Raw genomic sequence first — 18,356 nt, forward strand, 5'->3', positions numbered from 1 at the left:
AGTCCTCCTATCTGACCATGTCTGCCGCGATGTGTGTTAGGAGGCTGCGATTCAGAAGGGAGGTGGTTGCAGACATCTGCCAGCTGCTTCACAGAGATCTGCAGCCACAGCTGATGCGCAGGACGTCTCTGTCGGTGGCAGTGAAGGTGACGGTGGCTCTCAACTTCTATGCCACCGGCTCCTTCCAATCCGCTGCCAGGGACATCGCTAACATCTCCCAGTTCGCCATGCATTGCTGCATCCGCCAGGTGACCGAAGCCCTTTTCAGAAGGAGACATCAATTCATCTCCTTCCCCATGACCCTGGACAAGCAGCAGCAGTGTGCAGTGGGATTTGCAAGAATAGCGGGCTTCCCCATGGTGCAGGGCGCCATTGACTGCACGCATGTGGCTTTGCGGGCACCTCTGGAGCATGCCGAGGATTACCGCAACCGGAAGGGCTACCATTCCCTCAATGTACAGCTGGTGTGTGACCACAGGCAGCGCATCCTAGCTGTCAATGCCCGCTTTCCAGGCAGCAGCCACGATGCCTTTATCCTGCGACAGACAACTGTGGCTGATATGTTCCAGGCACAGCCTCACCCAAGAGGATGGCTTATCGGAGACAAAGGCTATCCTTTGTGTACCTGGCTCATGACCTCGCTCCGCGCGCCCACGACCCCTGCTGAAGAGGCATACAACGAGAGCCATCAAGCGACTAGGAACATCATAGAACAAACAATCGGCGTCCTCAAGCAACGGTTCCGCTGTCTCAATCGCTCCGGGGGAGCCTTCCAGTATTCGCAGGAGCGAGTCTCCCAATTCGTCGTCGTTTGCTGCATGCTGCACAACCTGGCTATCCGCAGGACTCAGGCACTGCCACCTCACGTTGGACCACCACCTCAGGAGGAGGAGCAGGAGGAGGACGAGGAGTACCAGCCCAGGAGGGAGGCACAAGGTCCAAGGGCCGCCCGTCGGCGGCTTATTGAACGTCACTTCTAGGCCCCTGTCAGGGAATGGCTTGTGCCAATGAAAGAACATGATTGCAGCTGCTCCGCAAGCCCTCAGCCGGTTAAGGCAACAAACACTTCAAAGATCAAACATGGACAATGTTAATAAATAAAATGCTTTATTGTACAAACTCAGGGCCCCTCCCACATGAAAACCAAAAACAGACGAAACCCCCAAAAAACACTCAAACACATTACTCGCTCCCACAACCTGGAGAGGATTAACAAAACAGTGCAACTAAAATGGCCGTCATCCTCGGCCTTCATAAAAAACAAACATCACATCCTCGGCCTTCAAAAAACAAACATCCAATTCTCGGCCTTCAAAAAACAAACATCCAATTCTCGGCCTCAAAAAACAAACACAACTGGCCACACATTCGACTTTTTGGCCCGCTAGGGCGATGCCTTGGCCATCTTTGTGTGGCCCCTGCCCGCCCTGCTGCTGCTCCTCAAAGTAAGACCATTGGCTGCTGCAAGGCTGGGGGCAGGCTCCAGAGGGGCACATGTCGTGACGGCAGATGCCCTTGGGGGTCGGCCTAGTCGAGGTCTGGCCGTCGAGCGGGCGGCTGTTGAATGCTGCAGCTGTGGCTGGCCAGCATCAGTCGCTGCAGCAGCTCCTGGCAGCTCCACTGGGGGAGTGGCAGTGGCGGCTGGAGGAATGGGGGCAAGCTGGCGGATGGCAGGCGCTCGCTGGTCGCCTGAGACACTGGCACTCGCCTGGGCCAGCACTGCAGCATGCGCACCAATCTGCCGAGGGACAGACCGCTGTGCTGCTGCAGCGCGCCGGGTGCCCTGGCGATGCCTGGCTGACACAGCGAGTGTGGCAGCAGTGAGTGCCCGTGTTGACCTGTTCAGTGACCTCATCAGAGCACCCAGTGACTGCATGGCACCACTGATCAGCTGCCCACTCGCTGCCTGAGCTGCCCCGAATGCCGCCCGACTCGCTGCCTGCTCTGCCCTGAATTCCGCCAAACTGATGGCCTGTGAGGCCCCGACGTCGGTCACACTCCGAGAGAGGGACTCGATGGCCTCAGGCAACCATGCCACTACCCCCATGAGCTCCGTGTGCCGGCGCTCCGAGTCCGCGGACAAGTCCTCGAGGCGTTCCATCTCCTCGGCGAAGACCATCTCCGGACTGGAGGCCGGACTCTCCCTCTGGGGAGAAGGCCGCTGAGCTGGCCGACCCTTCCTGCATTGCTGGACGCCGCTGGGCCCAGCAATTGGACTCCCCTCCGACCCTTCCCCCCTCTGGGGAGAAGGCCGCCGAGCTGGCCGACCCTTCCTGCGTTGCTGGACGCCGCTGGGCCCAGCAATTGGACTCCCCTCCGACCCTTCCCCCCTCTGGGGAGAAGGCCGCTGAGCTTCCACCCCCTTCCCGCGTTTCTGCAGGCCGCAGGTCCCATGAGCTCCCCTCCCCTCCGACACTTCCGCCACGCTCCCCTCCAGGGAAGACGTGTCCCCTACATTCGCATGGGTTGCCGCGGCTGAGGGTTCCCCTGATGGGCCGCCTTCCTCTTGCTCCTCCTCCTCCTCCTCTTCTGAGGGGCTGTCACTGGCAAGTTCAGGGACCTCCTCCTCACCATCTGAAAGCAGGAAGGCACAAGAGTAGCTTTAGAGTGAGGAGAGGGCGTCAGCGAGGGATGCATGAGTGGTGGCATTCAGCGCATTGGTCGGACAGTGGCAAAGGATGTAGATCTGATGCGCAAGTGGGACGAGAGGGGTCCAAAAGGTGATGTCCTTACCATTGGTGCCCAGAACAGGGTCGGCATCTCCACATGCAACGGGGCCAATCACCCGGCCACCCATGATGCGCTCCATGCGATGTTGCAGCTCGGTGAGCGGCTGGATCTGGGGTCGGCCTCCCCCGGCCGCAGTCCGCCTCTTCTTATTATTGGCCAGCTTGGCCTGCAAGAGAAAGGACGGCCTCTAAGTACAGTGTGTAGCCCTGATCTTGTGTGCACTGCCTCCCATGGTGGAATAGCCTGGCCAGTGTGTCGCCCTGATCTTGTGTGCACTGCCTCCCATGGTGGAATAGCTTGGCCAGTGTGTTAAGTGCAGAATGTGCAATTGATGTTCATGCCTGTCCCATAGCTGCTGGATGAGGGCTGGCCATTAGGGCTTTCAGGTCCCTTTGCCCATAATGTGAGGTGCACATGCAAGGATGAGGAGGACACTGGAAAGGGTACTCACCCTGACAATCCGAGTGAGGTCATTAAACTTTTTGTGGCATTGGACACCGGTCCTGGGGACCTCGCTGTTGGCTGACACCTTGCTGGCGACATGCCTCCAGGCTCTCGGTAGACGCGGACCGGCGCCTTCCTGCCATTGTCCGGGTACAAAATATGGCGCCTCTTCTCCACACCACCAACCAGCACACTCAGATCAAGCTCTGAGAAGCGCTGCGCTCGTTCGCGGGCCTTCTGCATGGCTTCAGGCGCTATTTGGGTCCAGCAGCAGTGTTCAGGCCTAGCTGAAGGGCGCCACTATCCAGGGCGTGGCAGCAGACCAAGTCGACCCTTCCCCCTTAAGAGCTGGCCGGCGCCAGGGTGTCTGCTGTCAATCACGAGATGGCCGCACCTGCGCTGCGCCCGGCCTCGGCGCTCTCGCTCAGCACCTCCGGCTTAGCGCCTAAAGAGAGGCGTGCAGCGCCAGTTTTAGCGCTCGAGCAAACTCTTAGGGTGAAGCTAATGAATATCGGAGAAGTGGCCTCGATTTTGCGCCGGGTGCAAACTTTAGCAGCCGCCCGACTTTACCGCCCCAAAAGTGGCTACAATGAATTTCTAGGCCATTGTAAATAGTTGAGGCCCCAGCACTGATCCCTGCGGCACCCCACTAGTTACAGTTTGCCAATCTGAAAATGACCCATTTATCCTGACTCTCTGTTTTCTGTTAGTTAGCCAATCCTCTATCCATGCTAATATATTACCCCCAACCCCGTGAACTCTTATCTTGAGCAGTAACCTTTTATGTGGCACCTTATCGAATGCCATCTGGAAATCCAAATACACATCTACTGGTTCCCCTTTATCCACCCTGCTCGTTACATCCTCAAAGAATTCCAGCAAATTTGTCAAACACGATATCCCTTTCATAAAACCACGCTGACTCTGCTTGACTATATTATGATTTTCTAAATGTCCTGCTACCACTTCCTTAATGAGGGACTCCAGCATATGACAGATGTTAGGCTAACTGGTTGATAGTTGCCTGCTTTCTGGTTGGCAGGCTGTAACTAGTGGGGTGCCACAAGGATCAGTGCTTGGGCCTCAGCTATTTACAATCTATATCAATGACTTAGATCAAGGCACTGAATGTAACATATCCAAGTTTGCTGATGATACAAAGGTAGGTGGGAAAGTAAGCTGTAAGGAGGACACAAAGGGGGGAATTTTTTGTGGGGTCAGCGGGTGCGTTCGGTGGCGGGTTGGGTGGAAAAATGTTTTTTTTTTTTTGGAGAGGGTGAGGACCCCACTGTCAACCTGCTGCCACACGCCTTTCCCAAATGTTAGGTCTATCAATGCTGAACCGACCCGACACGCAGTGGCGGGGTAGGCAATTCAGGTCATTATAACCTTATTGACAGCCCCTTAAGTATTTTGAGCTCACCTTTACATTTTACGAGGTCACCCATGGGGTCCACGCTGCTCAGGGAACACATCAGGTAAGCAGGGCAGAAGTTGTATGACCGGGGAATCATCTCATTATTTGACAGCTGCAAATGTGCTACAAAAGCTCCCATCTCACAGCTATTCACTTTCCAAGCTCAGATGCTGTTGCTTACTGCATTTGGAAGACAGGTTGAGCTTTATGCAGGTTGCAAGTGTTTGGAGTAAACTCTCTAACCAGTGCCATCTCATTGGAACTACCTCTCTCACCATTGACAGCTCGCTTCTGTCATCTCTACTTCACCTGCCATTTATTACATCAGCATCGGTGCCCTTGAAACTATCTCACCTTAGTCCTCAGAATCCCACCACGATCAGCCCCAACACCAGCAGCACCAGGCATACCAGCAGCACCAACAATACTAACCTCTTCGCAATCAACTGATGCTGCACAGGACAGAGGCCATCAGCACCCGAGCACATTGCTGCCCGGGAGGCCAAGGATGGCCTTACCATGGCCAGATTTACTTCACTTAATGCTGTACACACTGGCTGACACATGATGTGCCAGGTTGGCACCACCCCACACCAACACCATAAAGCATCCCTACAATGCCCAAGCCATTCCTTTCACACTCATCACCGTTGCGGGGGGTACCGTTATGTCTCACCATTTATTGCAACTCACTAAGCCATTTCCAAAGGTGCACACAAATCTGTCCAAGAACGCTAAGTGTTCAAAATAAAGGTTTCACTGTTTGACACCATATTAACCGAAACTTTACATGAACATTGGATAAAACACCCAAGTGTTTTGTTAGTTGGTATGATTGAACTAGGATGAGGGTGAGTGTGAGGGGTAGCCAGTGAGATGGGGAAGTAATAATGTAGATAGAGAGGGATGGGTGGAGGTGCAAGGTAAGTTGGTGTAAGTAAGGATGTGCAGGAGTAGGGTAGGGAAGGCAGAGTGATGGGGATGTGATGAGAGGCACAGCAGGATGAGGTTGAGTGTGGCTTTGCAGTAACGTTTCGTGATCTACTGAGATTGTTGAAAGATTTGCGCCACTGCAGCCTGATCCTCTTGTGATCTCCTGTGCAATGTGCAACCAGGTTGCGTTGACTCCTGGGGAGGGAAGAGAACCTCTCTGCGTACTGTGACTCCCTCCAAAAGCATATGGAGGGAGTCATGGGAGAGCCTGGGTGCAGCCCTGCGCCTCTGTGCAGTGATTGTAAGTGTTTGCAGCACCTCAATTCTGTCGAACAGACAGCACAAATGTCAAAGTAAATTTGCGCATGGTCCCTTTAAGGAAACTGGTTGATGATGCGTCATCATATGACGTCATCAGACCCGCTTCCTTCAATTGGCTGGCAAACGCGCTGGGCGGGCTTAACAAACCCAATCGGGGAAAATCATTTTGGACAGCGGGCTGGAGCCAGCAGCGAGGCCGGGACCCGCCACCGACGTCGCCCACCCCGGACCCGCTGAGGTTGGGGAAATTACGGCCAAAATATACTTCTATAATTTAGAATGGTGTGTGACTTGGAGGGGAACTTGGAGGTGGTGGTGTTCCCATGCGCCTGCTGCTGCCCTTGTCCTTCTAGGTGGTAGAAGTCACGGGTTTGGGAGGTGCTGCTGAAGAAACCTTGGTAAGTTGCTGCAGTGCATCTTGTAGATGGTACACACTGCAGCCACGGTATGCCGGTGGTGGAGGGAGTGTATGTTTAAGGTGGTAGTTTTGGTGCCAATCAAGCGGGCTGCTTTGTCCTGGATGGTGTTGAGCTTCTTGAGTGTTGTTGGAACAGCACTTATCCAAGCAAGTGGAGAGTATTCCATCACACTCCTTACTTGTGCCTTGTAGATGGTAGAAAGGCTTTGGGGAGTCAGGAGGTGAGACACTTGCCACAGTATTTATGTAATTTAGCTAGATTTCCAAAAGGCCTTCGATAAGGTACCACATAATAGACTAATGAATAAGGTCAGAGATGTGGAGTCAGGGGCCAAGTAGCAGAATGGATAGTCAACTGGCTTCATGACAGAAAGCAGAGAATAGGGGTTAAGGGTAGCTATTTAGTGGCAGAAGGTGGAAAGTGGGGTCCCACAAGGATCAGTGCTGGGACCAATGTTGCTCACAATTTATATTAACGATTTAGACTTTGGAATCAAAAACACAATTTCAAAATTTGTGGATGACACCAAATTGTGGGGGATAGTCAATACCGAGGACGACTGCAAGAAAAACAAGACGACATTAATAAACTTGCAGAATGGGCATATAATTGGCATAGAATTTCAACACAAATAAATGTGAGATACTACATTTTGGTAAGAAAAATAAGGAGGTCACATATTATTTGGAAAATACGAATCTAAATGGGGTAAAAGAGCAAAGGGATCTCAGAGTACAGATACAAAAATCACTAAAAGTAGCAACGCAGGTTATGCTAAACCTGTATCGAGCCTTGGTTAGACCACACTTGAAGTACTGTATACAATTCTGGTTCGCCACATTTTAGAAATGATACAGAAGCACTGGCACTGGAGAGGGTGCAATAAAGATTTGTACGGATACCAGAATGCGAGGTCATACCCATCAGGAAAGGATGAACAGGCTGGATCTGTTTTCTCTTGAAAAGAGAAAGCGGAGGGGTGACCTAATAGAGGTCTTTAAAATTATGAATGGTTTTGATATAGACACAGAGGGCTGGATTTTGCCAATAGGGGCGGGCTGGGTGCATGTCAGGTGGTCGGCAGTTCCCGACCCCGCTTCCGATGTGATTCGTGACAATTGGCCGATTTTCCCCTAATTGGGCACTTGATTTCCAGGGTGTGGAAACCCCTGGCCCAATGAGTCTTTTCATACAGACACTCACCTCCGATGACGTCATCTATGCAGCTGGATTTAAGGCCTGCAAGCAGCCTTGCTTCTTTTTCAGCCTTACAACTTTATGACCATTTTTCTGAGGGATTCCTTCTGCAAGTATGTCCAGCACTAGACCAAAGTGTGCACCCAGATTCGATGAGGCCTCCCTCCAAGCTCTGGTGGAGGGAGCAAGAGTAAATAAGGAGGTGCTCTTTCCTTCCTCAGGGAGGAAAAAGCCTCCACAACAGACTAAAGCAGTGTGGCTGCAAGTGGCACAGGAGGTCAATGCTATTTCTATGTGCAGCTATTTCTGGCTGCAGTGCAAAAAGAGGTTTCATGACCTTCTCTGCACAGGAAAAGTGAATATTACATTCCCATCACCAGGACTCTGCTTTGTCAACCTCCTCCTCCACATCCCCCTTTACATCCCTGCACCCTTACCCATTCCCCCTCTCTCTATGTTCACATTCACTTAACTATTCGACTATGCAGCCCTCACACTCCCTATCACTGTGATGCAATGACAACTTACAACACACAGGGAGGGCCCTTGCTCTTGACACCTCACTCCATCATTGTCTCCTTCTAAGCATCAATGATATGGATTCTCTACACTCACTCCTTCATTCTCACTCAAACTCCACTTGTCTCCCTCATTGCAGGAAAAGAGAGCCCACAATAAGAGGGAAAGGGCAAGGACAGGAGGAGGGCCACCCTCAATAGCCCAGCTCACCAATGCAGAGGAGGCGGTCCTGGAAATCGTGGGAGTGGAGGAGGATGCGTAAGTGGGGGACGGACAGACGGGCGCATCACAGCAAGCTGGTGACAGAATAGTTTTGCATCTCTCTCATTGACATTGCATGAGCAACTGATAATGATTCTGTTGCTCTAACAGATTGACTTATGATCATCTGCACAATTCAATGTGCATGCAACCTTTATCTCATATCTCTGACTCTTTCCTTTACTCCCCCACAGGACCATTGAGAGGCCCTGTCCCCACTGTCCAGGAGGAACAGCCTGAGCCTGAAGACTTCTCAGAGGAATCTGCAACCTCTGAGGGTGCAGCATCAGCAGAATTCAGCGGACCCAGCACCAGCGCAGACACTCACCTCGGTGGGACCTTCACGAGATATAGTGTTGTCACCTGGTGTATCAGATCACAAGTGAGCATCAGCAGATGGTGGAGACAGGGACAGCAGTGGAGCATCCTCGTCGGAGGGCGCGGGACTCTGCCAGCTCGGCTCAGCTGCATGTCGACCCTGTGCCTCCGGGTCCATCCAGAAGGAGAGTGGTGCTGGAACTCCAGGAACAGGTGCAGGAGTCTCTGGCAGGTTTTGTCTCCAGGGTCACTGCGGTGTGGAGCAAATGGAGGAGTCCATCGCGAACATGAGCAGGGCCTTTGTGGAGGCATTGGTGCATGAACGCATCACCACACAGAAAGGATGGCAACCTCCGTGGAAAGGATGGGTTGAGGAAGCGCTCAGTCAAGGTGGGGAGAGGGGTTTCCCAGGAGGTCACACTGGAGATGGGTGTCAGGCTCCAAACTTCCACAACAATGAGTAGGCCTGCTAAAAGTTCCCCCAGACCTGAGACAACAAAGTTCTGCCACCTGCAAATGATCATTGGTGAAAACTCCTTTTTAATGGTGGAGCTGCAGCTGTTAGTAAGCAGTCCACTTGTGAGGTCGCCAGGATTAACTGGCGTGTTCCAGAGGAGACATGCAGCATGGGGGAAATGTGTTAAATTCAGAAAGGCCTCTCAAAATGGGATTATAGAGGCAATTAACTGGTTGTTAAGGGCCTTAAGGGCCTATCCTGCCTATTGGAGGTGGGATGGAAACGGGGTCTGAAACCACAAATGTGGGAAAATTGCCCAGAGGCGGAATCGGATCCGCCCGCCATTTCTTGCGATTTTAACACCTCACACGCCTCCAAGGGCCTGGCAAAATCGAGCCCAGAGTGTTTCAACTTGTGGGGAAGAACAAAACTAGAGGCCTTCAATATAAGATAGTCACCAAGAAATCAAATAGGGAATTCGGAAGAAACTTTTACCCAGAGTGGTGAGAATATGGAACTCGCTACCACAGGGAATGGTTGAAGCAAATAGTATAGATACATTTAAGGGGAGGCTAGACAGCATATGAGGGAAAAGGGAATAGAGGGTTATGCTGATAGGGTTAGACGAGGAAAGACGGGAAGAGGCTCGAGTGGAGCTTAGGGAACTAAGGTAAATATTTCAATTATGTGTTAGGCAATTAATTAACAATTTATTTGAGTTTTATATTGTGTTTAGCAACCCCCCCCCCTCCTCCTCACCCTCGCGCAGGGGGGACTCGGGGCCTGAAGCTGAAAAAATTTCTCTCTCTCTCTCTCTTTCTTCCCTCTCTCTCTCTCCTTCTCCTCTTCCCTCTCTCTCCTTCTCCTCTTCCCTCTCTGTCTCTCTGTCTCTCTCTACTTCCCCCTCTCAGGTGTCGCGGATGGAGCGCGGGTGCGCCGCCCGAAGTTTCCCGCTCGCTAACGGCCTTGCCGGCTCCCGCGGGCCGCTCGCACTGACCGCGCATGCGCCGCCCGCACTCACCGCGCATGCGCTGCCCGCCCGCAGCGGCCGTCCATCAGCCGCGCGATACGCGGGGGACCTCAGCAATGGCACCGGACCTCAGGCGCTAGGCAGGGGCCGGAGAGAGGGACAGAGGGGAGTGGGGGAGGGGTGGGGGGGGGAGAGGGAGACAGGGAGGGGAGGGAGGGAGACAGGGAGGGGAGGGAGACAGGGAGGGGAGGGGAGGGGAGGCAGGGAGAGAGGGGAGGGAGGGATAGGACAGGGAGAGGACATGACAGGGAGAGGGGGGACACACAGGGGCAGGGAGACCAAACGCCCCAAAATTGCCCTCGCAACGCGGGGCTCCCCAGCTAGTATCCTATGTAATATTAGGCTTGTTCACAAAATTGAAGCCCATTGGATAAAAGGGGCAGTAGCACCATGGATGCAAAATTGGCTAAGGAATAGAAAACAGAGAGTTGTGGTGAATGGCTGTTTTTCAGACTGGAGGGAAGTATACAGTGGAGTTCCTCAAGGTTCAGTACTAGGACCACTGCTGTTTTTGATATACATCGATGAGTTAGACTTCGGTGTACAGTGCACAATTTCAAAATTTGCAGATGACATAAAATGTGGAAGTGTAGTAAACAGTGAGGAAGATAGTAATAGATTTCAGGAAGACACAGACAGGCTGGTGGAATGGCGGACACATGGCAGATGAAATTCAATACCGAAAAGTGTCAGGTGATACATTTTGGTAGGAAGAATGAGGAGAGACAAATACATGCTAAACTAGCTGGGGGAGCCCGGCTTTGCCAGGGCTGTTTTGGGCCGGGCGGTTTAAATCGAGTCCCAGGCTTTGGGGCCTCTCTGTGTCCCTGGTTTTGGGGCCTCTCTGTGTCCCTCTCTCAATCTGCTGCCGGGCAACATATCTACCTTTTAATACCTTGAAAGATGAAAGTGAAAGTATTTATAAAACGTTTTTGGTAAATCTTATGTTATTTTTAAAAGAGATACTAACTTTTTCAAAGCTGGAGGAGCAGAGTAGTTTGAGCTGGAAGTAGTGAAGCAATGGCTGCCCGATGCCCGAGTTGAAAAGCATTAGTCCCGCCCACAGACGCAGCGATTGGCCAACCATCAGGCGACTGAACTGTAGGATTGGTCAATCGTGCCGGCACAGGATTGGTCGACCTTGACGTCAGTCAATCAATGCTACTTAGCAGATAATGAGTTTAATTTTGAAGGTTTTTTGCATAACGCGCGAACAATTTTTGTCCGGCCGAAACGTAAATACGCTTAGGACGGTTCTGGAATCGTCAGCTTTCTTTCGACGTAACGCACGTGTAGGTACGCTTTATAACTTTCGAGTTAATTCAAGACAGACAGACAGACAGAAAGACAGACGGAATGACAGACAGAAGTATCCTTTTATATATATAGATGGTACAATTTTAAAGGGGATGCAAATAGAGAGACCTGGGGGTGCTTGTGCACAAATCTTTGAAGGTGGCAGGACAGATTAACAAAGCGGTTAATAAAGCAGATGGGATCCCAGGTTTTATAGAGGTATATGAGTATAAAAGCCAGGAAGTTGTGACAAACTTATATAAAACACTAGTTTGGCCCCAGCTGGAGTAGTGTGTCCAATTCTGGGCACCACACGTTAGGAAATACGGGAAGGCAATACGGGAAGGCTTGAGGGGGTAGAGAAGAGATTTGCTAGAATGGTTCCAGGGATAAGGGATTACAGTTACGTGGAGAGACTGGAGTAGCTGGGTTTATTCTCCTTAGAGTAGAGAAGGCTAAGAGGAGATTTGATAGATGTGTTTAAAATCATGAAGGGTGTAGATAGAGTAAACAAAGGGAACCTGTTTCCAATGGTTGAAGGGTCGATAACCAGAAGGCATAGATTTAAGGTGATTGGCAAAAGAACCAGAGGCGAAATGAGGAAAAACTTTATGCAACGAGTGGTTGGGATTTGGAATGCACTGCCTAATAGGGTGGTGGATACAGATTCAATAGTAGCTTTCAAAAGGGAATTGGATAAATACTTGAAGGAGAAAAATTGCAGGGAAATGGGAAAAGAGCGGGGGAGTGGCGCAGACTCGATGGGCCAAATAGCCTCCTTCTGTGCTGTACTATTCTATGATTCTAACTCAGTACCTACTTTCAAATAATAAAGTCAAACACCTTCGGCAGTTCCAGTGTTTTAAACAACTAGGGGGAGAAATTGGGTGAGTAGCGTCACCTGTTAGCGCCTAAAGAGGCAGGCAGTGGCTGTAGCGCCACTGGCTGCGCCTCCCGCGATATTCAGGAGGGGCGCTAATGGTGGCGTTAGCCTGTTGCGCTGCGCCGCCACCGATGACGTTATTGGTGTGCGCAGCGCCCCATTCGTGATATTTGCAGTTGCGCCGTTCGCTACCCGCGCCCGGTTCACGGGGCCTTATTGTGCCGGCAGCGGCACAAGTTAAGGTGGAGGTGCGGGGCGGCCGCCTGCCAGCACCTCAGTCCCCGGCCTCCACCACCCCCCCCCCCCCCCCCGCGGCATTGGCGGCTGTTTCCGGAGAGCCCGGCACTTCTCCTTGGTGCCGGGCTCATTTGCCGGCACTCGCGAGCGGGGATCGCGCTGTTGCAGGCACCTCCCCCTTAACAGTGGGAGGAAGGCCTGCAGTACCGCTGCGGCACGTTGCGCTGCGATAATTAGTTTCAGCGCCCTAAGAGGGACGCGGAGCGCCTCGAGCCTCGCCCCGTGTCCCTCGAGGGGCACCGAAACTGAATTTCTGGCGATCGGTATTACTCCGATCGCTGCACTAAATCCTGCGCTCAGGCGACTTTTGCGCCCCAACCCAATTTCTAGGCCCTAGTGTCCTGATAAAGTGCTTTTACGTGAGAAAGACAACTCTCAATAACCTCTCCCTATACAGTGGTAAAGCAAGAGGAGAACTGGTGATCTAGTAAAGACATGAGATACTTACACCCAATTTCAAGCAGCTCCTGGCTTAAAAATATTATATAGCATTTACAGCACAGGAACAGGCCATTCAGCCCAAGTGGTTATTGCTCTACACAAGGCTCCTCCCACCCTACTTCATCTAACCCTATCAACGTATCCTTCTATTCCTTTCTCCCTTATGTAATTATCTAGCCTATCCTTAAATGTATCCATGCTATTCGACACAACTATTCCATGTGGTAGCAAGTTTCGCATTTACAGGAAAGATGTGATTGCACTCGAGAGGGTACAGAGGAAATTTACAAGGATGTTGCCAGGACTGGAGAATTTTGGCAATGAGGAAAGATTGGATAGGCTGGGGTTGTTTTCTTTGGAACAGAGGAGGCTGAGGGGAGACTTAATTGAGGTGTATAAAATTATGAGGGGCCTAGATCGAGTGGATAGGAAGGAACTTTTTCCCTTAGGAGAGCGGTCAATAACCAGGGGGCATAGATTTAAAGTAATTGGTAGAAGGACTAGAGGGGTGAGGGGTGTTGAGGGGAACTTTATTCACCCAGAGAGTGGTGGGGGTCTGGAACTCACTGCCTGAAAGGGTGGTAGAGGCAGAAACCCTCATCACAGTTAAGAAGTACTTGGATATGCACTTAAGGTGCCGTAAATTGCAGGTTACAGACCAAGAGCTGGAAAGTGAGATTAGGCTGGATAGCTTTTTTTTGGCTGGCACAGACACAATGGGCCAAATGGCCTCCTTCTGTGCTGTAAATTTCTATGTTTCCAACCACTCTCTGGGTAAAGAAGTTTTCCCTGAATTCCTTATTGGATTTATTAGTGACTATCTTATATTTAAGGCCCCTAGTTTTGAACTCCCCCACAAATGAAACCATTTGTTCTACGTTTACCCTATCAAACCCCTTCATAATTTTAAAGATCTCTATTTGGTCACCCCTCAGCCTTCTTTATTTTAGACAAAAGTGCCTCAGCTGGTTCAGTCTATCCTGATACAGGAAACTTTCTGGTATCCGGCACGGATGGGACTGACCTGGTGCCGGTCCATCAACAATGCCGGATAACCGAACGCTATACTAAAAAATACGGAGCTCAGAGCTCCGTCTAAAGCAACAAACCCTGTTGCTTACAGCTTCAAAACAATCGGCACAAGTTGCAAGCGTCTCTGTAGCTTAGCAACAGCTTCAGCTACACGCTTGCACAGCCACAAATGGAGTAAAAAAAGTAACTAAAAGTAAAAAAAGTTATCTGAACCGACTCCTGAATTTTGCTGGTGGATAGAGCGTTCTGGTTATTTAGTGGCCGGTTAATCGAAAGTTTCCTGTAGTTATAACCTCTCAGTTCTGGTATCATTCTTGTAAATTCTTTATGCACCTTCTCCAATGCCTCTATATCCTTTTTGTAATATGGAGAGGAGAACTGTGCATAGTACTCCAAGTGTGGTCTAACCAAGGTTCTATACAAGTTTAACATAACCTCTCTGCTTTTCAATTCTATACCTCTAGAAATGAAACCCAGTGCTTTGTTTGCATTTTTATGGCCTTGTATCCTGCGTTGCTACTTTTAATCATTTGTGATATTCTGTCTCGCTCTCCTTTCCTCCAGCCTGATCCCCTTCCTCCTCCATTAAAGTTGCAAATTCCCTTTGGGAATCCCATACCTAGTACTCAAACTTCTCATTGTGGATGGGAGCAAAATGTACATGGGCAGCAACTCAATTCAGCAACCCCACCCAAGCAGCTGTCTCCAGCCATCCATCCACTTGCAGGATGAAGTGGAGCAGTGAGACATGTTGTCATCAGCATCACTACACCAAGTCTCTTCAAAAGCCGGGTACAGTAGAAAATGCAAGAAGACTATAAATATGGGAAGCTGATGTAGTGTACCATCTAGACAGTCTACTCCTGGCCAGCAGTAACCAATTCTAAGTGGCCACAAAAAATTGGCATAGTGACAAATCCCCAACATAAAAAATAAATACAGATTCTTACATATGTGACAGGCTTCTGATCTTTCACAATCAAGTTGCTCAATGTTGAATTCATTCTTATATTGCACTGTTAGATCCAAAATTCCATTTAGTGTCAACGTAATATACATTAAAAACATTTTCTTCCTTCAAGTCATAATACAATTAAAATAGTGCACAGGAGTCTTTCAGTGGCAGTTATAATTACATGATACTTCAGTGGATCATACCTTCCCATTTAGAAACACATCAGTTTAATAATAACTGGTCACATGCTGGAGAACAGATTTCTAAAATGAAATATATCTTTCAGAGAAAACTGCACTAGTCATCGAATTTTTAGCAGTTATTTTTAAAGATGTTCATAATCACAATTGAAGCAGCACAGCATTACTGGAGTGATTTTACACTAATGATAATTGTTAACTGACTACCTTCAAAATATTGTTATGGCATTCTTAGGAATGTAATTTCAGCGAGCAACTTATTCAGTAATTCCCCAGGAAATAAGATTTAAACAACTGACCCAGGTGGTTATCATGAGTAGGAAAGAAGTGCATTTTGTGCCAAGACAGTGCACATGCTGCCTGAATTTATGGGGCCTCCCCCACACTGGTTCAGCACTGATGCCTATTTTAACTAGTACTGTACAAAAATACACCATACCACAGTATCACGACGAATGACCTGTACCATTTTAGTTAAAAAAGAGCAGCAAACGACATCATTTGAACCCCTCAATATAAAATGTTTGTTCACTTGTGTCTTGATCTCAGTTAATTTTAAAGGGGATGCAGGAACAGAGACCTGAGGGTGTATGTACACATGACTTTGAAGGTGTTCGGACAAGTTGAGAAGGCTGTTAAAAAGGCATACGGGATCCTTGGCTTTATAAATAGAGGCGTAAAGTACAAAAGTAAGCAAGTTATGCTAAACCTTTATAAAACACTGTTTATGCCCCAGCTAGAGTATTGTGGCCAATTCTGGGCACCACACTCTAGGATGGATGTCAAGGCCTTAGAGAGGGTGCTGAGGAGATGTATTGGAATGGTACCAGGGACGAAAGGCTTCAGTTATGTGGAGACTAGAGAAACTGAGGTTGTTCTCCTTACAACAGATAAGGTTAAGGGGAGATTTGATAGAGGTGTTCAAAATCATGAAGTTTTTTGCTCAAGTAAATAAAGACAAATTGTTTCCAGTGGTAGAAGGGCCAGTAACCAGAGGACACAGATTTACGGTAATTGGCAAAAGAACCAGAGACAACATGAGGAAGAAACTTTTTATGCAGCGAGTTGTTATGATATGAAATGCGCTGCCTGAAAGGGTGGTGGAAGCAGATTCAATAATAACTTTCAAAAGGGAATTGGATAAATACTTGAAAAGGACAAATTTGCTGGGCTGTGGGGAAAGAGCAGAGGAGTGGGACTAATTGGATAGATCTTGCAAAGAGCCAGCACAGGCACGATGGGCTGAATGGCCTCCTTCTGTGCTGCATCAGTCTATGATTCGAATCTGAAGCATCAAGCACAGGTTCCAGCTGGTCAACCCTGGAAATACATTGGTGCCAAAAAGGCAAAATGTAAATCAGAGGAAGGGCACACAACAATCAGAAATGAACAGGATTGCTTCTTTTGATCCAGAAGGCACAATTGGTAAATTATTTCAGTATTGATCAAAGCACAGAAAACCCCCCAGGATATTGCCTCTCTCTCAACAGTTTGGATTGGGCAATAGGAGCTTAGGAGCTGGGTGTTGTAGCACAAGGTGCTTTTCTAGAAATGCTAGAATCTTTTTCCAGGAGTCCTCCTGAGCATCTGCATGAGGTTTGGTCTCTCCTCCCCACAACACATTCACTGCAGAAAGAAACAGTGTAAAATAAGGAAACATTAGTTGGTAAGCTTGAGGTTTTAGGAGGTTAGCATAATTGTCAGATCTGTAATATTGCTGGGAGTCCAGTAACTGAATAAACTCTCACAAACACCACTTAATTTTCATCACTGGCATTTCTATCTGCAAAACGCTAACCTGCACTTGATAGAAAGCAAAAGGTTTTGAGAGTTCTTGTACTGTCCTACAATCTAGTACCTCCTAATTCACTTCTGAAGCAACTGAGAGCAGCACATTTGGTTGTAAAAAGATACGGAAGTGTAGGGAAATGTATTTTCTCAGAGGTGCTTCTGAATTCAAGTTCCAAACACATTGTGGAGTCTTGAAGGAATTCCTTAAAGTCCCATGGAAGACTCCTCAATTGGGAGTGCACACAGATATCCACTCCCAGTCCTATGTGAATAATGTTCTGTAAGCCTGCAGGTGAGCAATCAGACACAGGCTAACTCAGCTCCTATCTTAACTTCCTCCCTTGTCTCCCCTCAGCACCCTCTCATGCAGGCTATACAGACATTGGGAACTTGACAAGTAGGAAATTGAAAGCATGAACATCTGTTAATGCTGATTGGGAAGAGGGTTGGATGCAAAAGATAAAATTCAACAAACTTTCATTAAAAAAAACAATTTACTACTAATACTTTTATAGGTCAGGTGTAATGGGAGCATGATGGTATAAGGCGGCCTACCAACTTCTCAGGGTAACTAGGGATGGGCAATAAATGTGGCCTGGCCAGTGTCGCCCACATTCCGAGAACGGGAAAAAAAAGCAAATCTATGATTTCCCACACTGCTGACTTCCCAATCCTAGGCACGAGCAGATAGCAGATATATGCACAAATTAGGGAGAAGCAAAATTGTAAGTATATTACTTATACACTTCTGAACTACGGTTTTAAATGCACAGAGGCCTGTGATCAGCTTCCCTGCCCTTTTCTGGTGATAATGGAGGGAAGTACAGTGTTACACCTCAGAGATTTGTGTTGGGTTTGCAGCTGGCGCTGTGCAATGCCCACATTGCTGGGGAGAGTGCAAAGACAAATACCCAAACAGCATTGGAGTTTGAAACTAGCAGGGAAGTGGCACAAGGCCTCTCTGTTTCCTTTTCCTCTACCATTCACCCCAAAATGGGGTTTTGGGGCGGGGGGGGGGGGGGGGGCTAAGCAGGATGAAAATCTCGGCTGAAATTTCTTGTTCAAGGAAACAAGGCATCAAGTCACTCACTTGATAAATCTAAGGACAGAATTTGTTGCTGTTATAAATTGGGATCCTTACGGGGACAAGTGTTCAGGCCGGTTGTGATCTTGACAACCACTGATGCAATGCATCTGGTGAATCTGGGCTGCAGGTCTAATTGGAGCATTCAGTATAACTAACAGCAGATGTTCCAAGTTAGAGAGGCACTGCTCCTCAAATATGGGAATTCCCACGGAAAAATCCATTGTGGCAGCAGAAGTCAAGAAAAAAATGAATTTTTTGCAGTGAGCACAAGAAAATAAAATGGGAGCAAGTCCAAAACATAACAATTCTTTGAGCAGGTCAAAACCAG

At 49.1% G+C, this 18,356-nt stretch overlaps 1 protein-coding gene across 3 annotated transcripts in view; it reads right to left on the minus strand.

The window, feature by feature from the left end:
* Nucleotides 1–6,849: 6,849 nt before the first annotated feature.
* Nucleotides 6,850–18,356, minus strand: part of LOC147105827 (peroxisomal succinyl-coenzyme A thioesterase-like) — a 99,689-nt gene continuing 88,182 nt past the window's right edge. For all 3 annotated transcript variants that reach the window (XM_086010599.1, XM_086010598.1, XM_086010600.1), the window contains one exon: nt 6,850–16,776. In XM_086010599.1, the coding sequence (XP_085866725.1) occupies nt 16,634–16,776 (143 nt within the window). In that variant the 3' untranslated portion in view covers nt 6,850–16,633. The remainder of the gene's footprint in view (nt 16,777–18,356) is intronic.

This window comes from Somniosus microcephalus, chromosome 17 (genome assembly GCF_052327205.1).
Source record: "Somniosus microcephalus isolate GS21.2 chromosome 17, FLI_Smic_1.0, whole genome shotgun sequence".
NCBI lineage: Eukaryota > Metazoa > Chordata > Chondrichthyes > Squaliformes > Somniosidae > Somniosus > Somniosus microcephalus.